Here is an 18,546-nt window from a genome sequence, read left to right as displayed (position 1 = left end):
GGGGCAGAGGGGGGAGGAGGGGCAGAACAGGGAGGGAGTTGAGCCTCCTGACCGCCTGGTGAAAGAAACTGTTCTTGAGCCTGCTGGCTTTGGCCCGGAGACTCCGCAGTCTCCTCCCCGACGGCAGCAGGCTGATGAGGCTGTGAGATGGGTGGGTGGGGTCACCTGCAATCCTGATGGCTTTGCGGGTGAGGCAGGAGTTATAGATATCCATAAGAGAAGGGAGAGAGACACCAATGATCCTCTCAGCTGCTCTCACGATGCGCTGTAGAGTCTTGCAGCAGGACACGGTGCAGGCGCCGTACCACACGGTGATGCAGCTGGTCAGGATGTTCTTGATGGTGCCTCTGTAGAATGTGTGCATGATGGGGGCCGGGACTCTTGCTCTCCTCAGTTGGCGGAGGAAGTACAGACGCTGTTGGGCTTTTTTGGCCAGTGATGTGATGTTGTTGTTCCAGGACAGGTCTTCAGAGATGTGCACACCCAGAAACTTGGTTTCTGATATTCAATATCAGATATAAATGTATCGGGGTCACAGATATGTCCAGCTTCTATATTCAAACAAATTAAAAAAATATTTTCTTGCACCTCTATGTCCCTAAAATAACATACATATGTGGCAGATCACAGAATCCAGGGACACATGTCGGCCCGGGGGCATTTTGAGTTATTGACAGATTCAGAAAGTACAGTTTCTAAGCTTTCGAGTGATGCCTTCCATGTGGAGATCTGACAATATTTGAAGAATGTGTGGCCTTTTGAAAGTGTATACTTCTTAAAACAGAAAAGGGAGAAAATCGCCCTCAAAGTTTTCCATCTCAGCTACTCTGGGTGCAGGGTGGGCACATAATGGTGCTCCGCATGACATTAAGGAAAGCCCTACCCCCTACTAGCTAGCACGATACTACTTTCATGTAAACAAAGATCACCACGTCAATTTTCCTTCCATGCAAAGTATGCCCAACACAATTATGAAGTACAAAAATAAGTCCTAAAGTATACTTTAACGTTTTGTGGTTGAAAAATTACTCACACCGTAAGAAAGAAAGATAGCACGATGATGACACAACTAACACAACACTAGTTTCATGTAAAGCCTCGGTCACAACCGGCCGTACAGTACGCACTCCTACGGCCGGTCTACATGCAAAAAACGCAAGAAACGCACAGAGAGCGCGCATGAAACGCACGAGAGCGCGCGCGTGAAAAGCACGAGAGCACGCGTGTGATGTGCTGATTTTCGAGCCGCAGACCGGCCGCAGAGGTTCTTTGTCATGTCAAACAAACTCTACGGGCGCTTACGTTTTTTTCAGGTTGCAAGACAAACTTACGGCCAACGCGCGTCTTTCTCCATGAACAAAAAAAAAAAACGCAGCAATTTGGGAAACGCCAAAAATCACACGGCCAAAAAATCGTACGTCCGGTTGTGACCTAGGCTTAACCAAACCACAACACTCTCCGTTACATGCAAAAATAACCACACAGCCTTAGATTAATAAACTTACCCCATCAGAAAGAGAAACGGCGCCTTGCACACACCAATGCCTCCGATGGAATGTAATCCTAGAACGGTCCGTGTATCATCCAATCATTCAAGTATTCCATTCAATCTGGAAAACGAGGTTGCATTTTTTTTTTTGCTAGAAATGGTGATCTCCGATGTAAATACCGTGTGTCTGTTTGCTTTGTGGTGTTTGCTCCTCTGTGCTCTGTTTAGTAACTCATTCCATAGTGAAATCACACGCCTGTATGCAGGTTAAGTAGCCACAAGCTCAACTCGGATCATACAGCTGATTCGCGGAAAAAAAAAACAAATGACTTAAATCATCATGTGAATGGCCCATATGGTAATTTACCCACGCCCCCCAGCAGGCTACAGTCCTGACAAAAACGAGACAATTTGCAACAAAAAATGTATGCTTTTCCAACAAAACAATCTATTATCTGAAATACTGAATGCATTCTTCAAGATCTCAACTTGCACATGATGGAAAAAAACAAAAATCACAAATTTAAAAAAAAAATGCTTCTTTTGCGATTATCTCGGATTCGTTTCGGCCGACCTGTGTCCTTGGATTCTGTGATCTGCCACATATTCTTTTTCAGTACTTTACACAATCTGATAGGAAGAACTTTATAAACAAGTTATGCATTTGTATACATATTTTATTAAGACACCTACCTGATATGAAGTGTTCACTACAAATTCGGCTGGTAGAACTGGGGTACCAGTTTTCTCTTCGCACAGCGGACACCCATTTTGCGCGTCTCTCCTTGTCTGCGGGGAATCTATAAAATGACAGGCCCTCCTTTTGGCCCTGTCTATTGGTTTACAACCAAATGCTGAACAAGATATAACCATTCTCGAAAGATCTACTCCCACACACTTGATAATTAGAACGGGTTCGTCTAAGTTCTATGCGCAGCCATGCCGTCCAAGATGGCAGATAAACAAATATCACGTAACCTTGTGACGTCATGTGCACGCTCTCTATACTGGTCTTTAGCTGCATATTTTGCATATTTGAATATCGCGACGCACTGCTTACAATACGCTCAAATGTGGATATACATTCGCATACTACCGGATGGGATCAGTTCTATCATCAGCGTCACCCTGGAATCCAGGACTGCTTTCGGCCTATGCCCTGCTGCTTTCTACCACGGAGAAAGAGCCACAGAAAGCGAGGGAGGCGTGCTGGCTTACGGGTGAAACTACGCCGTCTCCATCGGAATCAAAACCACTCTCACCTTGTTCTTCTCTGTCCGGTCTCAACGGTGACATCTCTTTGTTTTCCTGTGCGACTCAACCACCAGCGTAAGCTGTTTACATCCAGGAACAGAGGTGTTGAACACCACAACCTGAGGCTTTTGCAACATCAATCTCAGACGTCTGGAAGTTCCGTTTCAACAAGGAAGATGGCTTTGGCCAACGTGAGGTCAGTCTTCAATAAGACATTTATTTTAAACAACTTTTTTACTTCAAGCGATCTGGATTTCTTATTCCTAGTAGAGACGTGGCTGTGTGTGGATGATGTAAGTCCATTCTCTGACCTGTGCCCTGCAAACTGCAGTTTCCTAAACTCACCGCGAACCGCTGGACGAGGCGGTGGGATCGCTGTGCTTTACAAAAATCAGTTTAAATGCTCCGTTCTCACAACTGATACATACAAGAGCTTTGAATCTCTAACATTCAGCATTGACACTACAAATACTTTGCTGTGTATTCTCATATACAGACCTCCGAAAATAAACAAAGACTTTCTCAAAGACTTTTCTGACCTTCTGTCCTCAGTAAGGGTGCAGTATGATCAGATTTTGGTTTTGGGAGACTTTAATATTCACATATGCTGTGCAAATAAGCCCTTGGTAAATGAATTCAATAATATGCTGGACTCTTTTGATTTCACTCAAAATGTAAAAGGTCCTACTCATGAACATGGTCATACACTAGATTTGGTCTTGACCCATGGTTTTAGTGTTGATGCAGTCACTGTAATGGATACTGTTTTTTCTGATCATAAAACAGTTCTGTTTAAGGCGTTATTGCCCACAAATCAGACAGTTATCAAAACTGCACAACACTATTCTCGGAAGTTTTCTCCTTCATCTCCATTTCAATTCTCTGAGGAATATTCTAATCTATCTCACTCTCATCCCTGCCCTCATGCGAGCACTGAGGAGCTTGTGTCTGTTTTTATGAGTAACTGTGGCTTAGCATTAGATGTGGCTGCTCCTCTTAGAATTTACAACCCCAGATTTAAATCTCAACCTTGGCTGAATGAGACTGTTCGTTCTGCAAGACAAGCTTGTAGAAGAGCAGAGCGTAGATGGAAAAATGATAGGCTTCAGGTGTCACTCGAGATGTTTAAGTCAAGTTTGTGTATTTTCCAAGAGCTGGCTGCATCCGAAAAAGCAAAGTATTTTTCTGGGTTGATCACCATAAATCAGCACAAACCTGCATTTTTATTTAAGAAAATTAATACAGTTTTAAATCCGACACCATGTAGGGGTCCAAATGCATCACACAAAAACTGTGAGGACTTTTTGAAGTTCTTTGTTGGTAAGGTGGAAAGCATTAGGTCCAACATATTAATCACTGGAATAAGACCTATTTACACACCAGCTACTATGACTTTTGAATGTTTCGAATTGATTTCATATTCTAATCTATCAGACATTATCAGACATATGAAATCCTCTACCTCTGCAAATGATGTAATGCCCTCCTGGTTTTTTAAAGCAAACTTTGATACTATTGGTTATGATGTTCTGGCTATTATAAATTCTAGCCTTGTGCATGGTACAGTTCCTAACTGCTTCAAACAGGCCATAGTCCAGCCTCTTTTAAAGAAGCATAATTTGGATGTAAACAACTTAAGTAACTATAGGCCTATATCTAAACTACCATTTCTAAGTGAAGTTCTAGAAAAAGTTATCTCTGTCCAACTGACATCTTTTCTGCAGAGCAATAACATCTTTGAAACTTTTCAGTCAGGTTTTAGGGCATTCCACAGCACAGAGTCTGTTCTTGTTAAAGTTACAAATGACCTGTTAATGAATGTAGGTTCTGGAAATTGTTCTATACTGGTTTTATTAGATCTGAGTGCTGCTTTTGATACAGTGGACCATGACATTCTCATTGAGCGTCTAGAACATTGTGTGGGTATTAGAGGCATGGCTCTACAGTGGTTTATTTCCTACATTAAGCACAGATCTTACACAGTTAACATTGGGACCTTTTCATCCACACCAGCTACCTTGACCTCTGGAGTCCCACAAGGGTCCATTTTGGGCCCTCTTCTTTTCTCTCTTTATATGCTTCCTCTAGGTCAAATCCTGCGCAAGCACAACATTTCATTTTATTTTTATGCAGATGATCTGCAACTGTACCTTCCTCTGTCCATTGGAAGCCAGAGCTCCATGAAATTGCTCAGTGACTGCATCACAGAGGTCAAAACATGGATGGCTCACAGTTTTTTGCAGTTAAATGCCAACAAAACCGAGGTAATACTATTTGGACCTCCTAACAAAACTGAGGCCCTGAAGAAAGATCTTGGCCCTCTAACTGCTTTTAGCAAACCCCTAGTCAGAAATCTTGGTGTACTATTTGACTCAGAGCTAAAATTTGATAAGCAGATAAATGCTGTTGTAAAGGGCAGCTTTTTTCAGCTTAGGTCCATAGCCAAGTTAAAATCTTTTTTAACTGTACCAGATCTTGAGAAACTCACACATGCTTTTATTACCTCAAGACTGGACTATTGTAATGCACTTTACACTGGCATTTGTGAATCATTTCTTGCACGTTTACAGCTAGTCCAAAACGCAGCAGCCAGGCTACTTACTGGAGCCAGGAAAAGAGATTACATCACACCCATACTGGCGGACCTACATTGGCTCCCTGTGAAGTTTAGAATCCAGTACAAAGTAGCACTGACAGTTTTTAAAGCATTACATGGACGTGCTCCAACATATATAGTGGACATGTTAAGTCCATATGTCCCTTTACGGTCACTGAGATCTGCATCCCAGGGACAGCTGATGGTCCCACGTGCACGGCTTTCTATGAAAGGGGACAGGGCCTTTAGTGTCTATGCCCCACGTCTCTGGAATAGTCTACCACAGGAACTGAGATCTGCATGTGAGGTGTCAGTGTTTAAAACCTCTCTCAAAACACACCTGTTTAGACTTGCCTTCAATGACCTTTGAAATTGTGGGATTCTGGGATGGAGACCCTATTACTGTATGTATTGTTGTATTGCTCTGCTGTTGTTTCTTTCCTGTCTTGTTTGCTCTGTCTCATCTGTCAGTACTGGTACCTGTATATTTCTGTATATTTTGTATTTATTTCTTTTAATTTATTTTATTCTATTTTATTTTTCTTACTATTTTACTGTGAAGCACTTTGGTTTTAAATGTGCTATACAAATAAATTACTTACTTACATATTTTTACTTTACAAGATAGGCATCAAGTGCATTTTGGCAGGTTTTGAACATATTTTGGGCTGGAAAACGTCAGCAGTATCTGGCAACCCTGTGCACCTGAAGGCTCCGGCACTCGCGCTGTTAACAAAGAACACCTGTGTTTAATCAGTGAGCTGGGTTTTGGCTGTTTCAGGAGCGCCCAGGCGAGGACGATGCGAAGGATCACACCGCGAACAATCCGAAAAATAAAGACTTTCAGCCCTGTAATTCACTTTTTTGTTGACAGAAATAGTTTAAGTATCAGTCTGCATGTGGCCATCAACAAATCAAACACAGTTTGGCAGTTATGGAGGAGCTCATACATGACAGAAACAAAGGGGGAAGAAGGAAAAATATCCAAAAGCCAAAAACTTGATTTATTTTTTATTTCAAATGCTGCAACCAAAGATGTCATAAACATTTTAATCTCTTTGAAGGTGGCTGACGTTTCACAAGTTTTCTTTTAAAAGGTGAAAATGTGATCAAACAAATAGAAACATCATAATATGCAAGTTAATGTCCTTTATTAGGTATAAAGATATAATTAATTCATCCTCATTGCCTCCAGTGTAATTCAGCTCAACAGTGCAGGACTAATTCAAACAAAAGTTTAACTATGATTAAAAAAACTTATTAACGGAGAGAGGATTTAAACACTCGGCTGAGTTTAAGACAGGTTTTTAAACTTGCGCTGGTCGATTGTGTTCTTGTGCTTCTTCACCCACTCGTCTTCAGGATTTGCACACACCTCTTTGCCGTTCTTTAGAGTAAAGCTGCAGAGGAGAGAGAAGATTTACATCAGTGTTAAACTGCAATAAAATCAGAAACTCAAACACTCTCACACGTCCCAAACCTCCAACATCATTTAAAGTGAGATTATATTACACAGAACCATAAAGCAATAACAGACAGGAAAATACAAACCTTTTATTATTAATTAAAACAAATAATTTAAATAAATGAGGGGGTGAAAGCTTACATGACTCCACGGAGTGCACACCGAAAGTCTGGTTCTTCATACGCTGTAATGAGTTTTACAGGGATTCGACTCTTCTGGTAACTGTAACAGCATTTCTCTGGTTCATTATGATCTGTGTGAAAACATTTATACATTTAGTTCTGTGATTAAATACTCAATAAAAACATATTAGAATTTGAATTCCGGATTGTGATTGGTCAAAAGGTGTTGATTAATTCTCTATAACAGCAGCTCTGACAGTAGTGCAGATACAAATCACAGGTTTATATTCATGCCCTCGTTCTCATACGCTATCGTTTCTATGGTAACAGCTCATTCACAGGGACTCGTACAGCAGCTCCTCATAAACAGATTGAAACTCGAAGGGCACTCGGTAGAGTTCATACCACCACCAAGCCACAGAACACCAAAATCAGATCACCTGAACTGAGGATAATACTAAAGCTGTACAACAAATTTCATCCAAATCTGTTCACTACTTACTGAGTTACATTTGGAACAGAAACAAACAAACAAACAAACAAACAAACAAACACGAGGTGAAAACATAATCTCCTCCAACAGAGATGGCTGAGGTAAATATTATCTGTCTAATTGTTTGTATGGTGAAGTTTCGTTTATTCCGTGTCAGTGCTTTGTTACAGTCAGAGGTGAAGCTGTAATTTGAAGTTTTCTGACATCTTCAGGATGGAGGAGTTCAGGCTTCTTTGCAGTTTCTCTGTAACATGACAATCTGCATTTTTAACTTCGAGAGAGAGAATAAAGAGATGGAGAGGGAACGACTGTTTATAACTGCTGTAATGGAAGTGAGGACAGAAACTAACTTGCTTTGAACACTGTCCTCATAATAATAATAATAATAAATTAAAAAGAGTTAAATATGAAAAAAGATAAACTCGAGCTTACGTTCGGCCGATATGAAGGACTGAAGGCAGGCGAGAACCAGCAGGAGAGAACGAAAGACCATGACTGCTGCTGATGGTGATGCTGCTGAAGGTAATGATGCAAACAGAATGGGATTCCGGCAGATATCACCTGACTCTACAATTTATGTAAGCCGTCCTACGTGTGCTCTCCCTCTAGTGTTCTTGTTCCTGTCCAATGAAAATCACAGCATCTTCATCTCTGCTATCAGCAGTTCAGCCTCCTGTCTCTGGAAAATCGAGACCACTGCAACATTACAGTTTCTCCGGTTTTACTCTCTATAGGTACAGTGGTGCGTGAAAGTTTGTGAACCCTTTAGAATTTTCTATATTTCTGCATAAATATGACCAAAAACATCATCAGATTTTCACACAAGTCCTAAAAGTAGATAAAGAGAACCCAGTTAAACAAATGAGACAAAAATATAATACTTGGTCATTTATTTATTGAGGAAAATGATCCAATATTACATATATGTGAGTGGCAAAAGTATGTGAACCTTTGCTTTCAGTATCTGGTGTGACCCCCTTGTGCAACAATAACTGCAACTAAACGTTTGCGGTAACTGTTGATCAGTCCTGCACACCGGCTTGGAGGAATTTTAGCCAATTCCTCCATACAGAACAGCTTCAACTCTGGGATGTTGGTGGGTTTCCTCACATGAACTGCTTGCTTCAGGTCCTTCCACAACATTTCCATTGGTTTAAGGTCAGGACTTTGACTTGGCCATTCCAAAACATTAACTTTATTCTTCTTTAACCGTTCTTTGGTAGAACGACTTGTCAAGTTTATTTGTATAGCGCTTTTAACAATAAACATTGTCGCAAAGCAGCTTTACAGAATTTGAATGACTTAAAACATGAGCTAATTTTATCACTAATCTTTTCGGATATGTTCCGTCAGGCACGTCGTCACAGTTTGTGTCCCTATCTGCACGGTAACGCTACTATCGAGCCATGCCCATCGGAAACGGTTCTTTATCCCGTTCAATTTATCGATGTCCCTGGCACGATCCTCATTTTTGTGGTCCAAAACTTTTGCCATATTGGTGAAGTAACTTTGAAAACTAACCAAAATAACTAGAACTTAAGAAGTGATCAAAACTGTACGTATAGCTTGTTTCTCCATGAATTGTAGAAGTGAGATGAAACTAGCGCCAAAACATTGCCAGAAATCGTCGTAAGTTGTCTCATCTCATTATCTCAAGCCGCTTTATCCTTCTACAGGGTCGCAGGCGGGCTGGAGCCTATCCCAGCTGACTACGGGTGAAAGGCGGGGTACACCCTGGACAAGTCGCCAGGTCATCACAGGGCTGACACATAGACACAGACAACCATTCACACTCACATTCACACCTACGGTCAATTTAGAGCAGGGATGCCATGGTTACGGCCCGCGGGCCGGAAGTGGCCCGATTGGACATCACATCCGGCCCATGGTTAATATGGGAGAGCCATTTTTTAATTAAAAAATGTAATAAACTTTCATCTAATGGTTTTTCCTTTAAAAAATTCAATCTGACATTTTATTTTTATTCAATTTTCGTGGAATTATTTCAGTTTGTCTTTTGCTGCTGCCCGCCTCAGCTGCTGCAGCGCGTGCGCTGACCAGGATGTTAGCCTATGGACTAACATCCTGATGCAAATGGAACTGATTGAACTGCAGTGTTGCACGCCATTGAAGGATAAGTACACATCTGTTGCAATCGAATCATTCTACAAATACTTGCCGCCAGAGTACCCAGTTATGACGGCATTTGCAGGCAAAATATTGTGTATGTTCGGGACAACATATTTATGTGAGCAGGCCTTTTCTGTGATGAATATTAATAAATCGAAACTGCGTAATCGCCTGACACACGAACATCTCAATGACGTTATGAAAATAGCCACGGCCCAGAACCTGTCCCCCAATGTCGACAAGCTAGTGAAAGTTAAAAGGTGTCTAGCTTCGACAAGTAAAATGTAGCTGAAGGAGGTTTGTCTTCCCATTCATCATATTCCTGTGTGATATGGTTGGGAGGGAATAAAATGGGTTGGATTTTACTGATGTATGCTGTACAGTAGGCTAATGCCATAGGCATGGGTTTGTGAAAATGTGGGTTGGAGTTGTATGACTGGCAAAGGAAATGTGCCATCTGTTGTTGAGCCAATGTAATGTGAGGTCATATCTGGCTTTTTTCAAGAACCTTACGTTTTTCTACTGAATATTAAGTCACTTTGCTTATTTTTTGGATTGCTTTGTTCTGGCACTTATTTCTGTGACTTGTTTAGGAGTGTTTGGCCTTGACTTTTTTAATTGGCCTAATTTTGGCCTAACAATGCTTTTATGTGTAAGCCTTCAATAAATATGATCAAAATAATTTACAGTTTACTCTTGTGTTATTTGTAGAAAATGTGTTGGCATTGGCACCTTGTCTATTTTGTTGCATTTCTAAATGTGGACTACTTGCATGGATATGTCCGTGTCACATTTTCAAAGGTTAAATATCTGCTATGTAATTGTATGTCTCATTGTGAGGCTATTGTGGTGCCAATACAATTCCTTTTCGATGTGTTGTTGGCATCATTTTAAAAACAGTATATCCATGTGTTGAGTTACCTAAGGTGTAATTCGGCCCCCGAGGTCCCACTTAAAAAAATCTGGTCCCCTAACCAATTTCACCCTGGCATCCCTGATTTAGAGTCACCAGTTAACCTAACCTGCATGTCTTTGGACTGTGGGGGAAACCGGAGCAAACCCACGTGGACACGGGAAGAACATGCAAACTCCACACAGAAAGGCCCTCGCCGGCCCCGGGGCTCGAACCCAGGACCTTCTTGCTGTGAGGTGACAGCGCTAACCACTACACCACCGTGCCACCCATCGTGAGTTGTCGTTAGCATAAATATTGAAGAACGCAATGACGATTTCCGTTATCACAGCTGCAACTAATTTTGCGATGAGCGTTGCCGAAAGATGCGGGCGGGCGGTCCTGCCTGCTTGTGCCACCACAAGCACGGGCGCAGATAGAGGGGGGGACGGGGGGGATTCGTCCCACCCAGATTTAAATTCACCTCGTTCGGTCCCCCCCACTTATAGGGAGGAAAAAACGTCTATGAGCAATTCCAGCGTTATGGACGTGACACTTGAACTCAAAATGGCAACAAATGACCCAGTGCATGTTTTATTGTCTCCCAGTATTTAAACAGGTGTTGCATATTTTAAGGCTGTACCATACTGGAGAAGTGATAGAACAAGAACAATTCCCATAGTACATAGAGATGCACGATAGATATCGGGCCGATAAAATATCGGCCGATTTGAGGGTAAATGACGTCATTTTTTATCGGCCCGATGGTCATATTTTTCCGATAAAACATCCGATAAATTAAATTAATTAGTGAAACGTGTTCAGACCGAGTAGCCACTTTTTTATTCAGGCTGAGTAGCCAAACAGGTGCAGTGGGGGCGCAGTGATCATTTCACAGGAGGCCCAAGTCTGCCGTCAGTCGCTGCCTGAGTAGGCTAATGAATAAACATGTCTTCACCGGCATGGTCGTTTTTCGCTGTGGCTGAAGATGACAACACCGTCGCTATCTGCAAAACGTGTTCAGCGAGGATTGCGAGAGGAGGAAGAAAGCCATCAAGTTTTAACACGACGAATCTTATAGCTCACCTTAAAAGTCGCCATCGCGGCGAAAAGGTACTGAACGAATATGAGGCAGCAGCTGCAGCCGCAGCCGCTAACAGTGTTAAAATAAAAACAAGAACGACACAGAAGTTTGATGTCCCCATTCAGCAGTCGTTCGAAAAATGTAAGAGCTTTTCAAGAGATAGCGAGAAGTCTAAAGCCATTAACGACAAAGTAATGGAGTTTATAGCACTCGGCGACCAGCCTTTCTCTGTTGTCGAAGACCCATCTTTTCGTAAGCTAATAGCACATTTGGAGCCACGTTACACTCTCCCAAGCCGCCGCTTCTTCTCGGACGTGTCCCTCCCTGTACTTTATGATATTGTTGCAACACATATCCACAGCCTGATCGACAAGGGCGGACTACACGTAAGTTTTACCACAGACATATGGACGTCAGATGTTAGTCCGGTCAGCATGCTAAGCCTGACGGCTCAGTAGCTGGATCAAGACTTTAACTTGCAAAAAGCAACTCTGCATGCCCAGGAGTGCCCTGGGTCACATACAGCAATAATGATATGCCAAGCTTTTGACACAATGCTCACGCACTGGAGTATAACAAAAGACCAAGTGCATGTTGTGCTCAGGGACAATGCACGTAACATGATCAAAGCTATGGAGGAGTGTGGGCTTGCAAGCTTGGGTTGTATGGCACACACTTTACAGCTTGCTGTAAATGAGGCTGTACTGAGCCAAAGAAGCATCACAGATTGTGTCTCGATTGGCAGGAAGATAATAGGACATTTTAAACACTCCCAGCTCGCCACCTCCCGTCTTCAAAACTTGCAGAAACAACTAGGTATGAAAGAGGCAAGGCTTCAACAAGACGTGCCCACTCGTTGGAATTCCACGTTCTATATGATGACAAGTTTGTTGCAGCAGAAGCGAGTACTTGCAGCATATGCTGTAGATTTTGACTTGCCTGCATTTCTGACCCCAAATCAATGGACTTTAATTGAAAACATGCTCACTATTCTTGACCCCTGTGAACAGCTGACAAAAAACATAAGCTCAGCTACAGCCACTGCAGCTGATGTCATCCCCTCCATTGAAGCCTTAAGGCATCTGTTAAATAGGACTGTTGCAACAGATCACGGAATTAAAACGTCAAAGAGCACACTACTGGAAGCTATAGAGCAGCGTTTCAGTCACATCTACACAGAGTCCCTGTTTTTTCTCGCCACAGTCTTGGACCCAAGGTATAAGGACTGCTATTTTGACCAAGCAACAAAAAGGGAAGCAATAGAAGCATTGAATGATAAAATGAGATGTGCAGCACCAGCAAAAGATGTAGAAGAGCCAAAGGAGAAGAAAACCAAGACAACAACAGATGACAACAACAATGTTTCCCTGCTGACAATGTATGAAGAAATCCTTCAAGAAAACAACACAAAAGAGCTGAACCAAAGCAAAACAGATCAGCAGGTAATTTATTTGTTGTTTAAATAAAGCTTTGGAGCAATTCCAGCATTATGGATGTGACATTTGGACTCAAAATGGCAACAACTGACCTAGTTAATTTTTATTCCTTTCCAGTATTTTAAAATTTGTTGTATATTTTTAAGACCTCTCATATTGGAGAAGTCATGGGAAAAAAAGAATTCCCATAGTACATTTAGAACTCTAGAAAATGCCAAAAAAGACATGCGTTATGGATGTGACGGAAAAAATACCCCATTTCCAGGGTGACTACACATATTCATCAAACTCTGTGAAATTGCAAACATATCATCCAAATGCAGGCATGCATTTAATAAAGGAGTCTTAGCTGAAAATAAAAAAAAGCCTTTTTTTAAAATATTTTCTATTTCAAGCAGAATCTAGGAAGAAAAAAAATCAGCATTATGGATGTGACACAATTCCGTTATGGATGTGACGCATCTGAAATAGACATGGCATATGTTTAGAAAATCAGCAATTTAACCACCATAACCCTTTGAAAAACTCTCTAAATATCAGCTAAAACTATCAAAGTTCTTAAATAATATTTAGGATGGTTATTGTTTTGCTGTTTTGTGGATTTTAGCATACATTTCTGTGGCTTGTGGCAATAATATAGAATTGTACATGATCAAAGTTGATTTTAGCTTGGGTTTTACATTATAAGAAAGAAAGACTGACAGTGACATATTAGGTTGGTTACAAATTGGTTCAACTTATTCACATCTGTAAAATACAGGCCTAGGTGATATCTTTGGGAGTGGTTTTGATGAATTACATGTTGCTTTATTTTTGCATGGTGAGGTTGACATTTACATGGAATTGCCCTTTGGCCATCTCTGATAAAATAGACCATAACATGGTAATGTTAAATATATTTTTTATTCTTTGTTAATCTTCTACTACTTTAGATAAAAGCCTATCTCTCAGAGCCCACAATTCCTCGATCGGAGAGCCCCATGGACTACTGGAGAAGCAACAAAGCCCGGTTCCCAGAACTTGCCTCACTCGCACGGAAGTACCTGTCAGCGCCTTGCACAAGCATAGACAGTGAACGTTTATTTTCTGCCGCTACAAATGTTATCGATGAAAAACGAAACCGACTTGGATGTGACAAAGCAGAGATGCTTCTGTTTGTCAAGAAAAATCTCCCACTGATGCCCTCACCTAGAAAATAGAAAAGACAATGTAGATAATGACAAGTCCAGATTAAGAAATGTTGAGAAGAGACAGGAAATAATTAAAGTTTTATTATTATTTTGAACAAAAGTTTTTTTTTTTTTATGATGCAGTCAAAGCATTAATCATTTTGAGTTTGCACTTTATTTGATTACATTTAAAAAAAAAAGAAAAAAGGAAACTTGACTTGAATATTCCTACCGCAAGGGATGCACTTTTTTTGTTAAAATGGAGTGGTGTCTTGCTACGTTATTGTTATATATAGCAAATGACCACATTTTGTAAGGAAATGAAAATAAACATTTGAAGAGCCAGAAAGTTGTTGTTTGCTGTTGTAGATAGGCCAGAGCAGCTAAAATGTCAGTTTTCCATCCTACACAAACTGTAGATTATATGATTATATTCAATATGAAAATATGAACTTATCGGGTATCGGTATCGGCATCGGCCCTGAGAAGCAGGAAATCATCGGTTATCGGTATCGGTCAATTTTTTTCATATCGTGCATCACTAATAGTACATCGAGGGCATGCCAGAAAATGCCAATAAAAGATGCGTTATGGATGTGACAGAAAAAGTATCACTTTTCTTGGGTTACTGTACATTTTTATCAAACTCTGTGAAATTGTAAACCTAATGTCGAAATGGAGATATCCATTTGATAGAGGGGTCCAAGGTGAATATTAAAAAAAAAATTGTTTAAAATGTTTTGTATTTCATGCAGAGTTTCGGAAGGAAAAGTCAGCGTTATGGATGTGACGATATTCCGTTATGGATGTGACGCGTCTGAAATAGACATGGCATATGTTTAGAAAATCAGCAATTTAACCACCATAACCCTTTGAAAAACTCTCTAAATATCAGCTAAAACTATCAAAGTTCTTAAATAATATTTAGGATGGCTATTGTTTTGCTGTTTTGTGGATTTTAGCATACATTTCTGTGGCTTGTGGCAATAATATAGAATTGTACATGATCAAAGTTGATTTTAGCTTGGGTTTTACATTATAAGAAAGAAAGACTGACAGTGACGTATTAGGTTGGTTACAAATTGGTTCAACTTATTCACATCTGTAAAATACAGGCCTAGGTGAGATCTCTGGGAGTGGTTTTGATGTATTACATGTTGCTTTATTTTTGCACGGTGAGGTTGACATTTACATGGAATTGCCCCTATGCTGTCTTTCTTTGCATAAGGCAAACCTCACGGAAAAATCAAAAGACTAATTACCATTCGGTTTATTGAGGTGCACAGCAGTACAGACATAGTTGCAACTGCGCAGACTGCACAGGTTGCGAGCTCGAGCTTGGTTGCTATGGTTACCCACAAGTTTGACAGGCATATCAGGGACAGCGCCTCCTAGTTCAGGACCCCAACACGCCATGATGAAGGGTGCCAAAAGGCAGAAAACGATTGCATCGTTTAAAAAAAAAACGACTATAAGTAAACTGTGCCTTACTTTATCATATCACCTTGCAATTTTTTGATAGTCTGTTCAAAGTAATGTCGTAGTGAAAGTAAAATCGTACGGAGTAGAGATGCCTTTCTGGTAGCCTCCTTCTTTCGGTGGTAGCCTGTAGATACAGTGCTCAGAAGGCAGTTTTAATGTTTAATCTGGCGTTCCCTGCCATAATTTCAGCGAGCATATTGTTTCATAAGGAAACTTTGCGAAGAGTTGTTGACTGACTGCCGCTCACGCAACACACAGGCATAGTTAGAAAGTCAGGATGCACTGGTTTACACTTTACACACACACACACGTAGCCCAGCCTCTCGCTATGTTTAACAGTTGGAACTTAGCGGTTTTAAAACTAGTTTTGCAATTTCTGTGCGTGATGATAATGTGTAAACTTTGGATTTCCATAGGCTATGTTAAAATGTTATCATTGTCCTGGCCTGCAGGTAGTTCCTGGTGATGGCAGTGAGGGAGGTGAAATAACATGTATACACACTACCGTTCAAAAGTTTGGGGTCACCCAGACAATTTTGTGTTTTCCATGAAAAGTCACACTTTTATTTACCACCATAAGTTGTAAAATGAATAGAAAATATAGTCAAGACATTTTTCTGGCCATTTTGAGCATTTAATCGACCCCACAAATGTGATGCTCCAGAAACTCAATCTGCTCAAAGGAAGGTCAGTTTTATAGCTTCTCTAAAGAGCTCAACTGTTTTCAGCTGTGCTAACATGATTGTACAAGGGTTTTCTAATCATCCATTAGCCTTCTGAGGCAATGAGCAAACACATTGTACCATTAGAACACTGGAGTGAGAGTTGCTGGAAATGGGCCTCTATACACCTATGGAGATATTGCACCAAAAACCAGACATTTGCAGCTAGAATAGTCATTTACCACATTAGCAATGTATAGAGTGGATTTCTGATTAGTTTAAAGTGATCTTCATTGAAAAGAACAGTGCTTTTCTTTCAAAAATAAGGAAATTTCAAAGTGACCCCAAACTTTTGAACAGTAGTGTGAGTATATATATATATATATATATATATATATATATATATATACACACACGGGCGGCACGGTGGTGTAGTGGTTAGCGCTGTCGCCTCACAGCAAGAAGGTCCTGGGTTCGAGCCCCGGGGCCGGCGAGGGCCTTTCTGTGTGGAGTTTGCATGTTCTCCCCGTGTCCGCGTGGGTTTCCTCCGGGTACTCCGGTTTCCCCCACAGTCCAAAGACATGCAGGTTAGGTTAACTGGTGACTCTAAATTGACCGTAGGTGTGAATGGTTGTCTGTGTCTATGTGTCAGCCCTGTGATGACCTGGCGACTTGTCCAGGGTGTACCCCGCCTTTCGCCCGTAGTCAGCTGGGATAGGCTCCAGCTTGCCTGCGACCCTGTAGAAGGATAAAGCGGCTAGAGATAATGAGATGAGATATATACACACACACACAAAATGGAATCATTTGCTGACAGCTCAGTCCCCCCCAGTTCAAAAATCCTATCTGCGCCCCGACCACAAGCCTCGCCTCGCGCCGACCCCTACCCCCCGAAATTTTCTCAACGGATTTACACGTTTCACAAAAATTACATTTTCAGCGGGATTATGATTAGTAATCAATTCCTGCTAATTCTGAATAAGTGTGACGGGGCCTGAACAACTGATCTCATCAGAAACCTGAGAAACCTTTTCCAAGCGAAACAGTGACACCTAGTGGGCAAAGAAAAGCAGTGCATGTGTGGTGAGGTGACTAAACAGAAAACAGTGAACATTAGAACATTTAACAAAGGAAAACACGGACCTGCAGAAGACAACACAATTAACTGCCTTCTGGTCTTTTCTCTGCTCTTCTGCTCCTAAATATACAACATAGAGTTTACACTCGGAAAATGGAGGCTAAAAGGCTAAAGTCTCTGCAGTGCTATACTGGTCACATGACGCAGGGCCCAGAAAGTGAAGTGAAAACTTCCACCAAAACTTATATTATCAGTTAAAACACCACAAAACATCTGGGGAACCATGTCAGGGTCAACATTAAATAACATGCGATAAAAGTTACAACATAAATGACTCAGTTTCAAAGAAAAACAGTGAAATAATGCAGCAGTATTTTCCCACACAACTTACCCTCAGTGACGTCACAACACTGTGAGGGGAAAAGGGGAGGAGCTACGGAAAGCCAAGAGGGACAGAACAGGCGAAGGCCAAAAAGTACTTTCCATAGGAAACACAAATAAAAACAAGATTAACCCTTTGATGCAAAACATATGCACACGCCTTCTAATGCACAACATGGGTCGAAAATGACCCGCATTCATTTTCCAGGTTATTTCATGCTGACCGAGTTTTTCTTTGCTCTATCTTTTGAAATCAATTTATTTTATGATTGAGTATTCCAAGTATTCTTTATCTCATCTCATTATCTCTAGCCGCTTTATCCTGTTCTACAGGGTCGCAGGCAAGCTGGAGCCTATCCCAGCTGACTACGGGCGAAAGGCGGGGTACACCCTGGACAAGTCGCCAGGTCATCACAGGGCTGACACATAGACACAGACAACCATTCACACTCACATTCACACCTACGCTCAATTTAGAGTCACCAGTTAACCTAACCTGCATGTCTTTGGACTGTGGGGGAAACCGGAGCACCCGGAGGAAACCCACGCAGACACAGGGAGAACATCCAAACTCCGCACAGAAAGGCCCTCGCCGGCCACGGGGCTCGAACCCGGACCTTCTTGCTGTGAGGCGACAGCGCTAACCACTACACCACCGTGCAGCCCATTACCACAAATCATTAATTTAATTTTTTCTTTCCTACTTTATGAACAAAAATACTTTTTATACTATTACACATGGGCGGCACGGTGGTGTAGTGGTTAGCGCTGTCGCCTCACAGCAAGAAGGTCCGGGTTCGAGCCCCGTGGCCG

At 41.4% G+C, this 18,546-nt stretch overlaps 1 protein-coding gene across 2 annotated transcripts; it reads right to left on the bottom strand.

Moving 5' to 3' along the window:
- Positions 1-6,367: 6,367 nt before the first annotated feature.
- On the bottom strand, positions 6,368-17,764 carry LOC132882785 (C-C motif chemokine 4 homolog). Of its 2 annotated transcripts, none has more exons than XM_060915904.1 (4): positions 17,744-17,764; positions 7,852-8,039; positions 6,946-7,057; positions 6,368-6,739 (listed from the first exon to the last, which is right to left on the bottom strand). In XM_060915904.1, exons 2-4 carry the CDS (start codon positions 7,910-7,912, stop codon positions 6,634-6,636), a joined length of 279 nt encoding a protein of 92 aa, XP_060771887.1. In that variant the 5' UTR covers positions 7,913-8,039; positions 17,744-17,764; the 3' UTR covers positions 6,368-6,633. The 2 variants fall into 2 exon arrangements, with proteins under 2 accessions (XP_060771887.1, XP_060771881.1); XM_060915898.1 differs by lacking the exon at positions 17,744-17,764 and adding an exon at positions 17,418-17,720.
- Positions 17,765-18,546: the final 782 nt, after the last annotated feature.

Source organism: Neoarius graeffei, chromosome 1, assembly GCF_027579695.1.
Source record: "Neoarius graeffei isolate fNeoGra1 chromosome 1, fNeoGra1.pri, whole genome shotgun sequence".
In the NCBI taxonomy this organism is placed as follows: domain Eukaryota; kingdom Metazoa; phylum Chordata; class Actinopteri; order Siluriformes; family Ariidae; genus Neoarius; species Neoarius graeffei.
Note: the sequence above shows the minus strand (reverse complement) of the source record. Positions and strands in the feature narration are given on the sequence as shown.